General features: G+C 46.9%; 1 protein-coding gene across 1 annotated transcript; it reads right to left on the bottom strand.

Moving 5' to 3' along the window:
• Positions 1–6,064: 6,064 nt before the first annotated feature.
• Positions 6,065–19,067, bottom strand: LOC136157686 (putative killer cell immunoglobulin-like receptor like protein KIR3DP1). Its single transcript, XM_065919491.1, has 11 exons — positions 19,053–19,067; positions 13,121–13,167; positions 12,948–12,982; positions 11,526–11,789; positions 10,347–10,646; positions 9,029–9,328; positions 8,006–8,056; positions 7,146–7,263; positions 6,674–6,681; positions 6,331–6,383; positions 6,065–6,220 (listed from the first exon to the last, which is right to left on the bottom strand). Exons 1-11 carry the CDS (start codon positions 19,065–19,067, stop codon positions 6,065–6,067), a joined length of 1,347 nt encoding a protein of 448 aa, XP_065775563.1.
• Positions 19,068–19,216: the final 149 nt, after the last annotated feature.

The raw sequence follows: 19,216 nt of genomic DNA, 5'->3' as shown, positions 1-19,216 counted from the left end.
GAGGGTGGGCACCCTTGTCTTCCTGACTTTAGGGGAAATGCTTTCAATTTTTCACCATTGAGGATAATGTTTGCTGTGGGTTTGTCATATATAGCTTTTATGATGTTGAGGTATGTTCCTTCTATTCCTGCTTTCTGGAGGGTTGTTGTTTTTTTTTTTTTTTTATCATAAATGGATGCTGAATTTTCTCAAAGGCTTTTTCTGCATCTACTGAGATAATCATATGGTTTTTATCTTTCAGTTTGTTAATGTGTTGTATTACATTGATTGGTTTGCAGATGTTAAGGAATCCTTTTATTCCTGGGACAAAGTCCACTCGGTCATGATGTATGATCTTTTTAATATGTTGTTGGATTCTGTTTGCTACAATTTTGTTAAGGATTTTTGCACCTATGTTCATCAGTGATATTGGCCTGTAGTTTTCTTTTTTGGTGGCATCTTTGTCTGGTTTGGAATTAGGGTGATGGTGGCATCATAGAATGAGTTTGAAAGTTTACCTTCTGCAATTTTCTTGAAGAGCTTGAGTAAGATAGGTGTTAGCTCTTCTCTAAATTTTTGGTAGAATTCAGCTGTGAAGCCATGTGGTCCTGGGCTTTTGTATGCTGGAAAATTTCTGATTACGGTTTTGATTTCCATGCTTGTGATGGGTCTGTTAAGATCTTCTATTTCTTGCTGGTTCCGTATTGGAAAGTTATACTTTTGTAAGAATTTGTCTACTTCTTCCAAGCTGTCTATTTTATTGGCATAGAGCTGCTGGTAGTCGTCTGTTATGATCCTTTGTGTTTCAGTGTTTTCTGTTGTGATCTCTCTATTTTCATTTCCAACTTTGTTAATTTGGTTCTTCTCCCTTTGTTTCAAATCTTTTAAAGGCATAGTTTTTTTCCAGGTATATGCTCGGGACTGGAATTGTTGGATCATATGGAAGTTCAGTATTTAGTTTTTTTGAGGAACTTTCATACTGTTTTCCACAGTGGCTGAACCAGCTTACACTCCCCCAACAGTGTAAGAGGGTTTCCCTCTTCCCCTCATGCTCTCCAGCACCTATTATTCATCAACTGCTTAATGATGGCCATTCTGATCGGTATGAGGTGGCACCTCATTGCAGTGTCAGTTGGCCTTTCTCTACTAATGAGCAATGCTGAGCACCTGTTCATATGCCTGTTGGCCATCTGCATATCTTCCTTATTTTTTTTTCATTTATTTTTATTAGTTGGAGGCTAATTACTTCCTTTAGACCACAGATAGCAATTGTGAGAGTGACATATTCCGATATAGTCTAAAATGAATGACACCTCTGCCAATGTCTGATGAATGTGCTCTGAGTCCAACCTATTGTTGCTTGTCATTGGGCAGAGTGATGAGGTCTTCAGGAAAGGAATAATGACTTTATTTGGAAAGCCAGTAGACGAACCAGATTCTGTACTTTTGCCCCAGAAATCATCTTATCAGTGTTAGAGGTGCTTTTTTTGAAGAGGAGGGATGGTCAAACAGTGTTTACTGAATGTAAAATAACTGTAGCCCAAGGGGAAGAAAATTCCTAGCAGAGGAAAGAAAAAGACAGGTTAAATACCTACCTGTGAACTCACACTTTCACACACACAAACACACACAGAGATACACACACACACACACACACACTCTAAAAGGGGAGCAGGTATAGCTGGCTGTTGCCAACTTTCAATTAATTAACTAATGGCTGTGCTGGGTCTTTGTCGCTGGGCACAGGCTTTCTCTAGTTGCGGGAAGGGGGGCTGCTCTTGGCTGTGTGCAGGGCTCTCATTGCTGTGACTTCTCTTGTTGCGGAGCACCCACTCTAGGCACATGGGCTTGTGGCCCACGGGCTTAACTGCCCAGAGGCATGTAGAATCTTCCGATTCTCGAGACCGGGCCTGTGTCCCCTACATGGGCAGGCAGATGTCCAACCATTGGACCACCAGAGAATTCCGGTTCCACGGTTTTTTTCCCCCTATTTATTTTTAATTAAAGGACAATTACAGTACGGTGATCGCTTCTACCATACATCAACACAGATCAGCCATAGGTATGCTTACATCCACTCCACTGTGGAAAACTTTAAACTGGAATCCTTTATTCTCGAAGCTTTCCATGTAGGTCTGGTCATAATATCCCTTTAAGCCCCCAGCAAGACAAAAGGTTCTGTCTGTTCTGCAAATTTTTATCGCTGTGCAAATGGGAAAATGTCATACCTTTCAAGTCCAGAGCCTTGAGAACGGTCTTAGTCCCTCAGTCACGTCCGACTCTGCCACCCTATCGATTGTAGGCCACCAGGCTCCTGTCCATGGAGTTCTCCCGGCAAGAATACTAGAGTGTGTTGCCATTGACTTCTCCAGCCTTGAGAATGGGTTACCCTCTATTCCAAAGTCATGGCAATGTTCTTCTACCAAAGAGCCAGCATGAGCAAGCACAGACAGCAGAGCCCAAGGGTTAGAGCTGAAGGAACAGATCCATGAGGAAGTCAGATCCAGAGGTGTGTGGCTCTTCCTTTGAATAGTAAGTGTTATCACCTCCCCGACTGCTGCAGTCATCTGTCCTCCCAGCAGTCACATGGTGCTTCTGCCTAGGCGCTCAGTTGTGTCTGACTCCCTGTGATCCCATGGGCTGCATCCCGCCAGGCTCCTCTGTTGGTGGGGATTCTCCAGGCAAGAATACTGTGGTGGGTTGCCAGTTTCTCCTCCAGGGGATCTTCCCCAAGCCACTGATCGAACTCAGGTCTACTACATTATGGTGGATTTTTATCTTCTGAGTCACCAGGGAAGCCCACCAGTAACATAAGGAGACGCACTATTTCTACCCACGGTTCACATTGCCATTGTTTTCCAGTTAGTTTCAATGTGACCATGGTGGGAGTCTGGCATCAACCTTTCACTATCAGTGTAGCGTAACTCTGAAGTGGAATGTACCATAAATTTTTAAACAGAAGTATGAATAGAATGCGAACTTTCCAATTAAAAAGATAGATATGCAACTAGCAACAAAGGTTTACCATATAGAACCAAGAGCTATAGTCAATATCTTGTAATAACCTAAAATGGAAAATAATCTGAAAAATACCACGGGTATTTATAACTGAATCATCTTACTATGCACCCGAAACACTGTAAGTCAACTAACTTCACTCAAATATATATATTATGAAAGTTAGAAAATGAAACCTGTAAAATAAATTTTAAAATGAAATGAAAGAAAGTGAAGTCGCTCAGGCATGTCTGGCTCTTTTTGACCCCCTGGACTATCACCTGGCAGGCCCCGCATCCATGGGATTTTGCAGATAAGAATACTGTAATACGTTGCCTTTACAGCCCCAAATAGTGCAGGCCAGCTGCATCATACTCACTGATGGTCTGTGTTCTCACTTGCACATTCCAACTCTGCATACAGTGTATTCACATGGGCACTCTGAAGCTGCCTGAAAGAGTCTCAGCTGAGATGGTGGGTTTGTGGAAATTCCCTGGAAGGAAGTCAGAGGCTGAGTCCCAGGACCTCCCCACTCCTCACTCCCCAGCTCAGCATAGGAGCCCTTCCACGTTTCACCAGCATCCCAGGGCCCCCACTTCACCCCCCACCGAGTTTCTAGGGCTCAAATGAGACATGGTCCCAGGACACCCGGGAGGACCTGCTTTCAGGGTTCGGGGTCCTCTGGCCAAGACTCAGCCATGGAAGTGAGAGATTTGCCAGTGACAGCTTGGGCTGATTCTCTTCCCGTCAGTATCCCTGGTCCCTCCCGCTGTCCAAGACTTGAGGTTCCCATGAACCGGGGGAAGGTGGGTGTCCTGTGCCCTCCTGCTGACCCCTCCCTGCCCTCCACAACCGACTGAGACAGAGAAGCGAAGGGAGGATGGGAGGCATGTCTGCAGCTCTGAGTGCCCAGGTGCGCCTGACCCCACCCCGTAAAGATGAGGAGACCATGGGGCCCTAGAGGACAAACAGGATGTGGTCCCTGGGGGTCTGCCGCCACCCCTCGGGGTTCCCACGGCGTTCGACAAAGGCAAGGGGGTGACCCCTCTAGGGACCCAGCTCTGATATCTACAGGCAAGGCTCAGAAGGCATCTCAGCCCACATCTGACGTCTCACCTCTTTCTGCCTGGTCTGAACCCCTGCTCCAGGAACTCAGGTTCTCGTCCTGTATCAGCTGTCACAGCTTGGGTCCAAGGAGGACTCAGAACTTGATTTTCCCAGTCCCCTCCAGAAATGGAATTTCCTTCTGATCATCAGTAAGTTCATAAATTATTGCAGAGGACCTACTCTGTAACAAGCATTGGTGTCACACAGCAGAAATGCACCCATGATCCAGGTAAATCCATTTCTGTAGGTGGTTGAAGAACTCAGATTCAGCAGAAGGCTGGCATAGATGGTACCATTCAATTTTTTTTTTTAAACAGAAATATGAGAATAACTGGGGTTCATGTCTACATTGTGAACATTCAAAAAAATGAAGATCCTGATATCTGGTACCAGCACTTAAAGGCAGAAAGAGGAAAATTAGGGAAAAAAATGGACACAGTGATAGTAGTAACACAGAAGCCCAGCTTGTCACACTTCTAGTGATCCTGACATTTCTTGGTGAAAGAATTCTTGGGCGGTTTAGTTCTAAGCCAGGAGAGACATCACACACAGACAGCTCAATGAGCAACTAAGGCCTGGAGTGTGATCTTCACCCCATTTGCCAGCTCACTTCACACCGGCTTCCTCATGGTGTTATGCTCTTCATCCCTCCGCTTAGGTGAGCCAAGCCACACTGTGACCCAGTTGATAACTTAAAAGAGACAAGATTCTCAAATCCTTGGCTTTGGTGACAAGAAGCAAAAAAGACAAAATGCGCAAATATTGATGGATTCACACAACACATGCAAAGCCTCCTTGGGGCTAGTGTTCCCTGTGCAGACCCTCAGTGATCTGGAATGGAATGTGCAGTAGAATTCTCGGTGATGAGAGGACTTTTTAAACATCTGCTCTGTCCAGCACCCTGGCACCTGGCCACAGGACGCTACTGAGCACTTGAAACCTGGTGGGTGTGACTAAAGAACTGGACGCTTTACTTCATACACGTGTAGAGTCAGTGTCTGTGCCAGCTGGCTGGGTAAGTACTTTATCGGCCAGTGCAGATCCAGACTGAGGGGGATCTTGTCCTGTTTCTACCCCTGGAACGCCCGCAGTCTCAGTGCCCACAGCTGGGAAAAAGTTGAGGTGTTCCCCGGTGGCTCAGTGGTAAAGAATCCACCTGCCAATGCAAGAGACATGAGAGATGTGGGTTCGATGCCTGGGTCAAGAAGATCCCCTCGAGAAGGGAATGGCAACCCACTCCACGATTCTTGCCTGGAGAATCCCATGCAGAGAGGAGCCTAGCGAGCTACACACGGTCCACGGGGTCGCAACGAGTCGCACATGACTGAATCGACTTAGCACGCACACACGCAGCCTCCTATGGCTAGTGGCACCATATTGGCTATGCCAAACAGAATATAATTCAGCTTTTTATTTTGCCAACTTGCGTTGCTTTTATTGTTGCTTCATGGAAAGCATTTTGTTTTAAATATAGCAGTGTTCACATGTCAATCTTTACTTCCAATCTCTTCCCCCCATCCTTCCCCTCTGTAACTCTAAGTTTGTTCTCTAAGTCTACAAGTCACCTTCTGACATGTAAATACGTTCATCCTTGTAAACTATTAATGAACAGAGGTGTTTTCTTTAATTGGCTTTCTATTATTCTAAACTGAATAATTTGAAGGCTCAACTTGCAAATTTCTATGCTTTCCTGGAATTGTAGAAAAAGTCGGATGATCATGGCAAGCTACCCAGTATGTGCAATTGATTATAATAACATCTTCCCAACGATTTGATACTTAAAACAGAGCACTAGAATAGCCAGGGGATTGCTAATAGGTTGTGAGATTTCTGAAGACGATCCTATAATTCTTGGACTCCACTCTTCACCTCAGAGCTGCTGGGCCGCTTTGCAGGAGGAGGAGTATCCACGGAGGAAGCCCTTTCAAAAGAGATCCAGTCTTTTTTTTATAACATTCTGCGTGCTCAAGGATGGGGCAGGTCAGGGCTCAGCATGGTCTTGGTTTACATCGAATTCCTCATAGATACTGGGATCAGCAGAGAGGTGCATGGGGCTCAGGGGAGTGGGGGTGAACAATCTCTCAGAGAGGGTCCCATGGTCCAAGGGGGCATATATCACGTCTTCTGCTGGAGAGTCCTGAGAGGAAGGAAATGTGACTGATGGACTGAGACGTGATCTTTGAAGGCTGGGGCATTGGGCATTGGAGGGGCTCGGGCTATGGCAAGGGTTTGGGCAGGGAGGGCTACCTTGCTGATCACTGTTCTGTCTTCCTTGGGCTCTCCTTCCATGATTGCAACATCTGCAAATGGAAGAGGGTCAAGGATCTTAGGTTGGGGGCGATTCTTCTAGATCTCCGTATCTTTGGTGGGGACATCAAAGCCAGGAAAAGGCCTGGGTGTGCCCCAGGTTGCTGAGCCTGTCTACTTCACTTAAAAAAAAAAAATAAATCCCATATTCAAGCCCAGCCACTGACGGACTCTCTCTGGAACCTGTGCAAACACTCCGAGCCCATCCTACGTCTTCTGTTATGGACCATCCTCTAATGCATATCAGCAGATTCCCAAGATCATAAAGGGCACAAGAACAGACGGCTGTGGCTGGAGCGAAGAACGGGGCTTGGAGCGTCCCTGGTGGCCGGGGATAAAGAGTGCTCCTTTCAGTGCAGAGACTGTCGGTTCTGTCCCTGGTGGGAGAACCGAGAAGCCATGTGCTGTGAAGGAGCTAAGCCCCACAGGCTGCAACTGCTGAGCCCGAGAGATCCGGAGCCTTGAACCACACCCCAGCACCACAATTAAGATCCCCCATGCTGCTGCCAAGACCTGCTGCAGACAAAAATAAATGAACACATATTTTCATATTAAGAACAGGGTTCCATGATTTTCTGGACGATATTCCCTCAGGGGATACAACAATGGAAATCAGTTCTTAACCTACAGGAAGTGAAAATGCCATTCTCTGCTCTGAGCCCACCTCCCCCTGGGTCAGATGACACTATGCTTCCCTCCTTCAGACTTATGTTTTTGCCTAGAACACCAATGACAATTTGGCTCTTCATACTTACTTGTTGGGTAACCAGTGACAGAGAAGAACAGCGAGGAGGATGCTGGTATAGATGAAGGCCAAGAAGAGCCTAAGGAGAAGGTGCAGCTGGCTGGAGTGGCCTTGAGGAAGCCGTGCTTCTGCCAACAAGCGAATGGCAGAAGGTTTGGTTTTTGGTTTTATACACCATGCCCCTACACACAGGATTTTTTGTATCCTTGTGTCAGAGTGTGTCAGAAGCTCTCAACCTGATCAGTTATGGTCTCCACTTCCCAGCAGGTACCAAAGCCTCCAGGAGAGATGCTAGCAGGGGATAAAGTAAAGAGGCTGTGCAGACCAGCAGAGGTCTGAACCAAGGTCCCCCAGGCATTGATACAGATTTTCTCTGCTGCCCGCATGACAAGGCATGATATTTTCGCATGAATAGGACTTCTTTAATCCTCAATACATATCCCCCTCCATCAACATATACATGGAATGGAATCCTCAAGAATAAATGAAACTTATATTTCTGAACTGTGGAATGTTTTGTTCATAAAACACTAACAGAGAAATAGACCATTTTTAACGTGCTCCCTAAAATTCTCTGCTTGTCCAATGCCATCGGATCCCAAATACTGGTGGAGGGAGGATAAGCATCTCCCTTAAGCATGGGGTCAAGTCACTCTCTCTCGCTTTCTTCAATTTAGAAAATCCCAGTCCCAGAGCATGAGAAACTCAATGCCCCCTCTGGCTCTAATACAGACCATGATCTCAAATGCTGACAACACAAGGATGTTGAGGAGCCCAAATCACAGAAATGGGAGGTGGTAGAACCAACACTCACACAGGAACCCTCTGTCTTCTCAGAAATTTGTTGAGATAGGAGTCCATCTTGCTTACCTTCTGTGGTGTGTGGATCCATGGTTGATGGGCAAGTACTTGTATTGGATCCTAGGGGGAAACAGACAGAAGGGTGAGCAGGTAATTTTCCTCATACCCACTGAATGAGGACTATACTTTCTGAAACGACCTCCTGCCTGTCCTTACTCTGTCATCCCCCAGAACACTGAAGGGGGAGGGGAGAGCTCCTGGTCCCTCCCTGTGAATGTGTTGAGTAGACCCTCCATCCTGGAGAAGTGATGGTAGAATGATGCGGGAATGATATGCCTGGGGGTGAAAGACAGTTGTAAGCAAGAGACATTCTCTCTGCTCCGGGAATGAGTATCGATGCTCCTTATCTGGGAAATGACCTGTGTCTCAGATGTGCTTCTGGGAGAACACTAAGAGCAAGGGGCGGATGCAATCTCTGATCTTCCCAAATCAAGCCAGCCTCTCTTCCTCCTGGGTCTACCCTGACCCTTTTCTTCATTTGCCTGGATAGACAGGACTCTGATGAGGAGCACCGAAACAGGAGGTGGAAGCGGGTTGAGATGCCATCTACCATCTCTCTTCCTCTCTGGTTCTCATTGCCTCCATTTCTCCACAAGTCCTAAGGCTCCCCAGACACCAGCACAGGGCCCTTGAGACAGAACTCAGTGATATAGTAACATGTTATGGAAAAAGCCAAACGGACTTCTTGGCCAATGCAATGTAATTTAGTGCATTGTAAAGCACGGGACACTTCTTAGCGCTCTGGAAACAAGAAGAGTGCAGTGAGTTGCCATTTCCGCCTCCAGGGAACCATATTTTTCCAAAACTCTTCATTATGATCCGTCAGTCTTGGGCGGCCCTGCACAACATGGCTCATAGCTTCACTGAGTTACACAAGTAGCTTCATCATGACAAGGCTGTGATCCACGAAGGGGAGATAGTGAGGACACAGGAGTCTGTCATGCTGCAGTCCACGTGATCACAAAGAGTTGGACACAACTTATCGACTGAACAGAAACAAGAAAGCAGCAGGGCCCGGAAAGGGTTCCTCACCTGTGACAGACAGGAGCAGGGGGTCGCTGGAGTCTGACCACTTGTAGGGAGAGTGATTGAAGGAGCCGTAGCACCTGTAGACCCCGCTGTGGGCTGGGGTCCCAGGACCCAGAGGGAACGCTGCCTGGAGTGCTCCTCGAGGGTCTCGCCCTCCAGCGGGCAGGCGCCCAAGGTTCTTCCCCTCCCTGAGAAGAAGAAACTGGTGAAAGACGCGCTTGGAGCTGCAGAGCAAAGTCACACTCTTTCCTGACTTCATCACGGGGCCCCCCTGGGCTGAGAGAGAGGGTTTCTTGGACAGACCTGGAAGGAGGAGACCTTGATCTTAGAGCATTGAGTAACTCAAGTCCTAAATAGAGGATTAAAGCCCGAAGTGTGCAACAAGAGAAGCACTGCATGAGAAGCCCGGCCACCACCAGGACAGAAAGCCCCACAGCAACGAATAACCAGCACAGGGAAAAATTCAAACATAATTTTAATAATGGACTGTCATTTACTCTTCTTTCTCTGAAAAGTAATATATGTATATGAACAACTAAATCAGTCTTATCTACAACAGGAATTAGCAAGATCAAAAATCAACTAGACTTCAACAAAAATAAAAAATATACTTCAAAAATCAATATGATGTGGGGTTCTCTTGAAAGACGGAACCTACTAGGTTCTGCTGGGACCATCAGAAAACATGGTACTGACCCAGAAACAGACATAATGGCTGGGAAATTGCCAGAATCTCATTGCATTTAGACCACTTCAAACTTGAGGGAGTGTTCAGTGCTGCTCTGCCCACTCCCAGGGGCTGGAAGGGACTCCATAGTGGGGAGAGTTGGCAGGGACACCTCCTTCCTCTTTGTGCAGAAGGATGCTTTAGACCACAAAGCTGAGCAACTTCAAGGTGTCAACCTCCGTCCTGACCACCCAGGGGCCAGACTGCAAGGGCGTCTGGTACCACAGTGCTCCTGACAGAGGAAGGGAGCTCTGACGTGAAGGCAGGAAACCAGCCCCTTAACCAACCATCATTGGCTGCCTGAGCTGGGAACTGCCCGGGTCCCTGCTCTGGTACATTTTTTTCCATTGCTCGTTCTTTCACGTTCTTGCTGCTTCACTCTGTCACCAGCTGTGTCTTCTCTTTGGCACATGGCAGGTGCTCTGTTCTCATTTCCCTTCCGTGTTCACACCTCCTCTCTCTCTGGTTTGTTCCCATTCCTGAGTATGTGATCAACTCTGCATGCCTGTCATTATCTCCCGGTACTGATGCTGGACTGGACACCAGACCTTCTGTGACACAGACAGCAGAGGGGACTGATCTGGGCACACTCACCTGTCAACACGATGTCCACGGGGTCGCTGGGGGCTGACCACACATAGGGGTAGTGGCTGAGAGAGCCATAGCATCGGTAGGTGCCCGCACTCCACAAGGTCATGGGGCCAATGGAGAAGTCAGCTGAGGCATGCCCGCCCGTGAACGTCTCTCCACATGTCTGGAAATGCCCTGTGCTATTTTTCTGGTGCAGGATAAACTTGTCAAACAACACCTGTGATTGACAGTGAAGGGTCAGATTCCTTCCCTCCTGCACGAGGTGGCCTGGGTGGGCTGAGATGGATGGTTCTATGAACACACCTAGGAGCAAAGAAGTTGTGAGCTTCAGTGGTCACCCCACCTCAGCGCTTCTGCTGACATCTGAAGGTGTGAAAAATGTCCCCGTGAACCAGCAGAGCCAATTACCCTTCCTGTCTGTCCTGTTGCATTCTCTCTAGCCTTGTTCTCTTGCTCTCGCTTATGCTTTTCTGTTTCTCTGTGCTCAAGACCTCCAGCTTCCTCTGTGCTTATTCTAAACTCTTTAGCTGTTGAATCTGCTCTCAGCTTCATGCATGCATACTCAGTTGCTTCAGTCCTGTCTGACTCTATGGGACCCCATGGACTGTAGCCCGCCAGGCTCCTCTGTCCATGAGACTCTACAGGCGAGAATAATGGAGTGGGTTGCCATACTATCAGCCTCTTTCCATCTCTAATTTGCGTTTGAGGGACTGGGGTGGTTCTGACGATGCATACCCTGTCTTCCATCACATACATCACTTATAACTTGGATGATGACTCGCATCATGGGGAAGGCAGTGGAGGAAAAATGGATCCCATCTGTGACCCCACCTCATGCCTCTGGAGACATTTTTGAGACTCCTCCCTGGGTCTCCAGCTCCTTCACAGGGGACTACAGCTCTCCACTGGGTGGCAGGTGCTGGATCAGTCGTTCCCATCCTCCCTGCTGGCAGGCAGTGGCCGCATCCTGTCGAACTAATGCCGAGGGATGCTCCTCCTTCCTGTGCTGGGGCACCCCATCCATCTATTCCACACCCCGAGTTTAAACTCTCAGAGTGGGTTCTCTTTCACTGGTTCGCTCCTGACTGGGAATCCTCAGTAGCCTTGGGTGCACTGGCATGTGGACCTAGGGTAGGATTGCCTGCGGGCTCGGCCATCTCGGGCTGGCTGGACCCCTCCTACCTGTGACCACCATCTGCAGGGGGTCACTCTGTGGGTAATGGTAGCCTCCAAAACACGTGTAGGACCCGGCATGTTCTCTCGTCACTGGGCCAAGGGTACAGGTGTTTACATGATGTCCCTGCAGCTCAGGCAAACTGGTCCCACCTCTTTTGAACAGTCTGAATCTCTTAAGTGGAGAATTGGAGTGACACCGAAAAGTCACAGTCTGTCCTAAGGGAACCACGGGGCTTGGCCAGGCTGACAAAGAGGGCTTCCCATATGCACCTAGGAGAGATGGAGGCACAGGCTTTGAGAAGAAAATAGGATCAGTGTCACCTCCCCCCTGCCCTCATGGGCACGTCCCTTTCAATATTTCCAGCTCTCCTCCCCTAAACTGCATCATCTTGATGCTCAAGAATATCTAGGGCTTGGGGACAGACAGGGACACAGTCACCCCAGGATGGACATCATGGAGATTCTAAGAATATGATTCTCAAAGGTGATTCTTCTCAGGAGAAGTATCATTCTTTGGGTTGACAAAATGTTGATAACCTTTCTCTCAAAACACAAAACACTGGGGATTCCCTGTGAGTCCAGTCGTTAGGAATTAGCACTTTCTCTACCAAGGGCCCGGGTTGATCCCTGATCAGGGAACTGAGATCCTGCAAGCTGCATGATGCAGGCTAAAGAAAACACCACAGAGAAATTGATGCATGGAAAAAAAGTGAAAGGACTTCCCTGTTGCATTTGTTGTAGTTCAAACGGTACAGAATATTCCTGCAATGCAGGAGATCAGGGTACAATCTCTCCGCTGGCAAGATCCCCTGGGCAAGGAAATGGCAACCCCCTCCAGTATTCTTGCCTGGAGAACCCCATGGTCAGAGAAGCCTGGTGAGCTCCAGTTCATGGGGTCGCAAAGAGTCGGATACGACTGAGTAACTAACAGTAACACAACTAAGAAGAGAAAAATCCACTTGGCTGAAAAGCAGGAAGGAAACCACGAACCCCGCTCCTTTGTTAGCTAGCCTCCATCAAATGTGGGACGAGGTCCAGGTGGCCCTGCCTGATGCCCAGCCCCTCCTCTGGGGTCAGCTCTAGCGGGCGGTCCTGCATCCTGTTGTGAGTGGCTGGTTGGAGTTGCCACCGTGTGAGAGAGGGGTCTGTGGGCTGCAGCCGCTTGCCTCCCTCTGATGATAGAAATGGCACTCAGGGCCTCAGCTCTCAGCTCCCAGACTTCACACTGTCCATTCAGGTCCAGAGTCCAGAGCTGGGCTAACCTCTGGGGAGAGTGAAGGTGAGTATCAAGGCCAATAGGAGGACCTGGAATCCACAGGGCACATGGGTCTCACTGTACTGACAGGGGTCTCACCCTGCCCCCCGTGTCATCTGCCTCAGCCCCGACTGCTGTGCTGAACACAGAAATAAGGGATGGGGAGGACTCACCCACAGCTGCCCAGATCCTCAGACTCACAGAGAATCTTAGAAGGAAAAGCCCGTCAGAGATGGCTTGTCCCAATGGACCCCACGCTCCTTGCAAGCTCATCCAGGGAACCTTGTCAGTGCTGTGGAGACCCCCGCTTTCCACCATAAACCTCTCCTACCGTGTCTTTACAGACTTACCGAGACTCAGGAGGCTGAGGAGTGTGGCCACATGGCTCTGCTTCTGTGAGGCAGGAGGCAGGACTAAGCAAAGCTGACCGAGTCACAGGATGCGGAAGGCGGGCAGTGTTGTTGGTACAGTCAGCCTGGTGCATGTCACAGGGGATGATGGGCAGCCTCTTCTCACGCCAGGGATGGAAGTCTGTCTCAGCCTTGTCACTGAGCAGGCCTCGTGACCCGAGCATCACTTTTTGTTTCCCTGAACACTATGGACGTAGGAGGATTTGAACAGGTCTTGCTGCCTCATGAAGTAGTAACGGTGATTCAGTGTATACCATGTTGGTGGCGGTGGTTTAGTTGTAAAGTGATGTCCAACTCTGGTGAACCCATGGATTGTATCCCACTGTGTTTTCTGTCCAAGGGATTTCCCTCGCAAGAATACTGGCAAGAGTTGCCATTTCCTTCTCCAGGGGATTTTCCCAACCCATGAATCAAACCCAGGTGTCCTGCATTGCAGGCAGATTCTTTAACACCTGAGAGGCTTAGTTTCTCTGAATATCTTGTTTGAAGAAAGATTGACTCAGATCCTTTCCTTCTTTTGATGACGGGTTCTACTTCAGTTGTGCAGGTCTGGGAATTCCCTGGTAGTCCATGTCTACTCCCTGACTTCACTGCTGAACGCCCAAATTTAGTCCCTGGTTGGGGAACTAAGATGAGATCCTCGGAGCCATGAAGCCCAGCCCCCGACCAAAAAAAAAAAAAAAAAAAAAAAATGTGCAGGCTTACTAACTGCTTACTGTCTAATGGTAACCACAGAAGAAAAAAGAAAACCACACTGATTTATTTTCAGCAAAGATTTCTAAGGCCTCTCTGCTCCTGAATTTAAAAGAATTTTTTTTCCAATCATGTAACCTGGAATTCATTTTCCTGGTTGACATGTTGCTACTCATTCTCTATAAAACAATCCATGGGGTTCAGTGCAGAGAAAACAACTATAGTTTATATATATCCTCAACCAAAATATCCAAGAATTCCAGCAATCCCCTCATGCCTTTACATAAGAGATCGTATGTTGCCCTGATAAAATAAAAATGCTTTAAAAGATGATCTTCATAAGAAAGATAGCCCTTCTGAAGAAATCCAGTTTTATCATGCAGGATACTTTCCCCAAGCTCATGATAAATATCATTAACCTTAACTCTTTGCAGAACAGAAATCACAGGTGCCCACATTGTATTTCAGGCTCAGTGCAGGTTGTCAATTAAGGACTCATTAATAGAGACTTTGATTCTGCATTCTTAAAGGAGAAGGAAACATGTGTATTATGAGTCTTTGAACATTTTGTAAAAATTCTGAGGTGGAGCATAGGTGATTAAGAAACTAACTGCTAGTGTCAGGCGTACAACAAGGTGATTCAGTTATACACAGACATGTGTCTATTGTTTTTCAAATTCTTTTCCCATTTAACTAGTTATGGAATATTAAGCAGAGTTCCCTGTGCTATCCAATAGGTCCTTGTTGGTCATCCATTTTAAGTATAGCCGTGTGTATATGTCAAAGCCAAAATGCCAATCTATCCCTCCCCACACCCACCATCCCACCTGGTAACCAGAAGTTCATTCTCTGTGATTCTGTTTTGTAAATAAGTTCATTTTCTTAGATGTCTCCAATAAGTGATATTATGTGATATTTGTCTTCCCCTGACTATTCTTTTCATCTGAAATTATTTCCTGACTATGAGTGGAAACTTTGCACACACACACTCTCTCTGTCTCTCTATCTTTCTTGCCAATCCAAGGACCACACGTGCACACAAAAAAATGTGTGCAAGATAATTGTGGGTTTTTTTGGGGGGTGGAATTATTTTGCCAGAAAAGGTGGACAACCTTGCTTTGTACACAAAAATGTGTAAAGGAGAGACTTCCAAGCTCCAGAATGCTTGAGTGAGGGACATGTCCTCAACAATCAGTTCCAAAAAAGTACAAAATTTTCCATCTGTTTCAGCATTCCAAGGGCAGACACACACCCAGGTCAGCATTTCTTCATGGACATGATAGAACCTCAGTAAGGGCTGTGATTCTGTACCAATTTGCTAGGAGTGGGGATGCTTAGAAAAGTTATGCTCCCTATGTAATAAATCTAGTCTCCTCTTCATTACTATGTATGTAATGGAGTGTGAGTACAGTCAGGGTTCTTAAAATTTCCTTTTATTTACTTAATATCATGCTTCAAAATTGATCTGTATTCTTTGTTGTTTCAGTTTCTGCATTTTTACTGCCAAGTACTCTTTCATTGCAGATGTATAAACCACAATTTTTTTTAATTAAAAAAAATTTGAAGTATAACTCATATCTGCTGTGCAGCAGATGGATTCAGCTTGACCAGTGTATTCTTTTCCATTATGATTTACAGCAAGATGCTGAATAGAATCCCCTGTGTCATCCTGTATGTCCTCACTGTTTATGCATTTTATGTATAAATAGATTTCATCTGCTAATCCCAAGCTCTCAATCCTTCCTTCCTTGGCAATAACAAGCCTGTTCTCTATGTCTGTGAGTCTGTTGCTGTTGCATTTATATGTTTTTTTAGATTCCTCATATGAGTGATATCATATGAAAATTGTCTTTGTGTCTTACTTCACTTACTATGTTAATCTCCAGGTCCATCCATGCTGCAAAAAATCTCATGATAACATTTTTTAAATGTCTGAGTAATATTTCATTGTGTGTGTGCATAGGCATATATTCAACATCCTCTTTATCCATTCATCTGCTGATGGACATCTAGGCTGTTCCCATGTCTTGGCTATTGTACATTGAGCTGCTATGAACATAAGGTTTGCATGAATCTTTTTTCTTTTTTTTCATTTATTTTTATTAATTGGAGGCTAACTACTTTACATATTGTAGTGGGTTTTGCCATACATTGACATGAATCAGCCATGGATTGACATGTGTTCCCCATCCTGACCCTCCGCATCCCATCCCTCTGGGTCTTCCCAGTGCACCAGACCTGAGCGCTTGTGTCATGCATCCAACCTGGGCTGGTGATCCGTTTCACACTTGATAATATAGATGTTTCGATGTTGTCTCAGATTATCCCACCCTCGCTTTCTCCCCTAAAGTCCAAAAGTCTGTTCTATACATCTGTGTCTCTTTTTCTGTCTTGCATATAAGGTTATCATTACCATCTTTCTAAATTTCATATATATGCTTTAGTATCCTGTATTGGTGTTTATCTTTCTGGCTTCCTTCACTCTGTATAATGGGCACCAGTTTCATCCATCTCATTAGAACTGATTCAAATGTGTTCTTTTTAATGGTTGTGTAATATTCCATTGTGTATGTGTACCATACCTTCCTTATCCATTCGTCTGCTGATGGGCATCTAGGTTGCTTCCATGTCATGGCTGCTACAAACAGTGCTGTGATGAACATTGGGGTGCACGTGTCTCTTTCAGTTCTGGTTTCCTCAGTGTGTATGCCCAGGAGTGGGATTGCTGGGTCATATGGCAGTTCTATTTCTAGTTTTCTAAGGAATCTCCACACTCTTCTCCATAGTGGATGTACTAGTTTGCATTCCCATCAACAGTATGAGATGGTTCCCTTTTCTGCACACCTCTCCAGCATTTATTGCTTGTAGACTTTTGGATAGCAGCCATCCTGACTGGCGTGTAATGGTACCTCATTGAGGTTTTGATTTGCATTTCTCTGATAATGAGTGATGTGGAGCATCTTTTCATGTGTTTGTTAGTCATCTGTATGCCTTCTTCGGAGAAATGTCTGTTTAGATCTTTGCTGTGAGCAGGGCTCTCATGGCTGTGGCTTCTCTTGTTGTGGAGCACCCGCTCCAGGCACATTGGCTTGTGGCCCACGGGCTTAACTGCCCCGAGGCATGTGGAATCTTCCCATTCTCGAGACCGGGCCTGTGGCCCCTACATGGGCAGGCAGATTTCCAACCATTGGGCCACCAGAGAATTCCTGTTCCAAGCGTGTTTTCCCCTTGATTTATTTTTAATTAAAGGACAATTACAGTACTGTGATGGCTTATGCCATACATCAATACAGATCAGCCATAAGTATACTTACGTCCACTCCACTGTGGAAAACTTTAAAACTGGAATCCTTTGTTCTAGAAACTTTCCATGTAGGACTGATCATAATATCCCTCTAAGCCCCCAACAAGACAAAATTTCTGTGTGTTCTCCAACTTTTTATCTCTGTATGAATGGGAAAGTGTCATACCTTTCAAGTCCAGAGCCTTGAGAATAGTCTTAGTCCCTCAGTCACGTCCGACTCTGCGACCCTATCGATTGTAGCCCACCAGGCTCCTTGTCCATGGAGTTCTTCAGGCACGAATACTAGAGGGTGTTGCCATTGACTTCTCCAGCCTTGAGAATGGGTTCTCCTCTATTCCAAGCTCATGGCAACGTTCTTTTACCAAAGAGCCAGCATGAGTAAGCACAGACAGCAGAGCCCAAGGCTTAGAACTGAAGGAACAGATCCAAGAGGAAGTCAGAGCCAGAGGTGTTGGCTCTCCCGCTGCATGGTACATGTTATCAACTCCCTGACTGCTGCAGTCATCTGTCCTCCCACCAGTCGCATGGTGCTCCTTCCTAGTCGCTCATTTGTGTCTGACTCCCTGTGATCCCATGGGCTGCATCCCGCCAGGCTCCTCTGTCAGTGAGGATTCTCCGGGCAAGAATACTGGGGTGGATTGCCAGTTCCACCTCCAGGGGATGTTTCCCAAGCCAGGGATCGAACTCAAGTCTACTGCATTATGGTGGATTTTTATCTTCTGAGTCACCAGGGAAGCCCGCCAGTAACCTAATGAGACTCACTATTTCTTCCCACAGTTCACATTGTCATTGTTTTCCATGTAGTTTCAATGAGGCCATGGTGTGAGTCTGGCATCAACCTTTCACTCTCAGTGTAGCGTACCTCTGAAGTGGAATGTACCATAAATTTTTAAACAGAAGTATTAATAGAATGCTAACTTTCCAATTAAAAAACAGATATGCAAGAAGCAGCAAAGGTTTGCCATATAGCACCAAGAACTATGGTCAATATCTTGTAATAACCTAAAATGGAGAATAATCTGAAAAACACTATGTGTATATATATAACTGAATCACCTCACTGTGCACCCAAAACACTGTAAGTCAACTAACTTCAATCAAATATATATATTATTAACATTAGAAAATGAAACCTGTAAAATAAATAAATTTTAAAATGAAATGAAAGAAAGTGAAGTCGCTCAGTCATGTCTGGTCTTTTTGACCCCCTGGACTATACCCTGGTAGGCCGGCCATCCATGGGGTTTTGCAAGCAAGAATACTGGGATGCATTGCCATTTCCAGCTCCAAATAGTGCAGGCCAACTGTAGCATACTTCTTGACGGTCTGTGTTCTCACTTGCACATTCCAACTCTGCATTCAGCGTATTCACATGGGCACTTTGAAGCTGCCCAAAAGAATCTCAGCCCAGATGGTGGGTTTGGGGACAGTCCCTGGAAGGATATCAGAGGGTGAGTCCCAGGACCTCCCACTCCTCACTCCCCAGCTCAGGTCAGGAGCCCTTCCAGGTTTCACCAGCATCACAGAGCCCCCACCTCACCCCCACCAAGTTTTCAGGGCTCAAGTGAGATATGGGTCTCAGGAGACCCAGAGGCACCCACCTGCAGCATTCAGGGTCCTCTGGCCCAGACATAGCCCTGGAAGTGAGAGATTCGCCAGAGAAAGCCTGGTCTGATTCTCTTCCCATCAGGATCCCTGGCCCTCGAGCTGCCCAAGCTCTGAGGTTCCTGTGAACTGGGGGAGGGTGGGCGTCCCGTGCTCTCCTGCCATCCCCTCCTGCCCTCCACATCTGGCCAAGGCAGAGAAGTGCAGAGAGGATGGGAGGCATGTCTGCAACTCTGAGCGCCCAGAGCCCCGTGCCCGCCCTTTACGGATGAGGAGATCATCGGGCCATAGAGGACAGCAGAATGTGGTCCCTGGGGGGCTGCCGCTGCCCCGAGGGGTCCCAGGCCGTGGGCCCGCAGACAAGGGGCCGCCCCTCCGTTGACCTGGCAACGACGGCAACGATGGCATCTCACCCCAGCCCTCAGGTCTC

This window comes from Muntiacus reevesi, chromosome 2, assembly GCF_963930625.1.
Source record: "Muntiacus reevesi chromosome 2, mMunRee1.1, whole genome shotgun sequence".
Classification (NCBI taxonomy): Eukaryota; Metazoa; Chordata; class Mammalia; order Artiodactyla; family Cervidae; genus Muntiacus; species Muntiacus reevesi.
This window is presented reverse-complemented; position numbering and strand designations above follow the sequence as displayed.

Excerpts from the sequence above, each read along its gene's own strand:
- LOC136157686 (XM_065919491.1), bottom strand. Across the intron at positions 10,647-11,525 it reads CCTGCAGATGGTGGTCACAG|GTGTGTTCATAGAACCATCC; the intron begins GTAGGAGGGGTC and ends CTTTGCTCCTAG. Across the intron at positions 7,264-8,005 it reads GGATCCACACACCACAGAAG|AAGCACGGCTTCCTCAAGGC; the intron begins GTAAGCAAGATG and ends GCTTGTTGGCAG.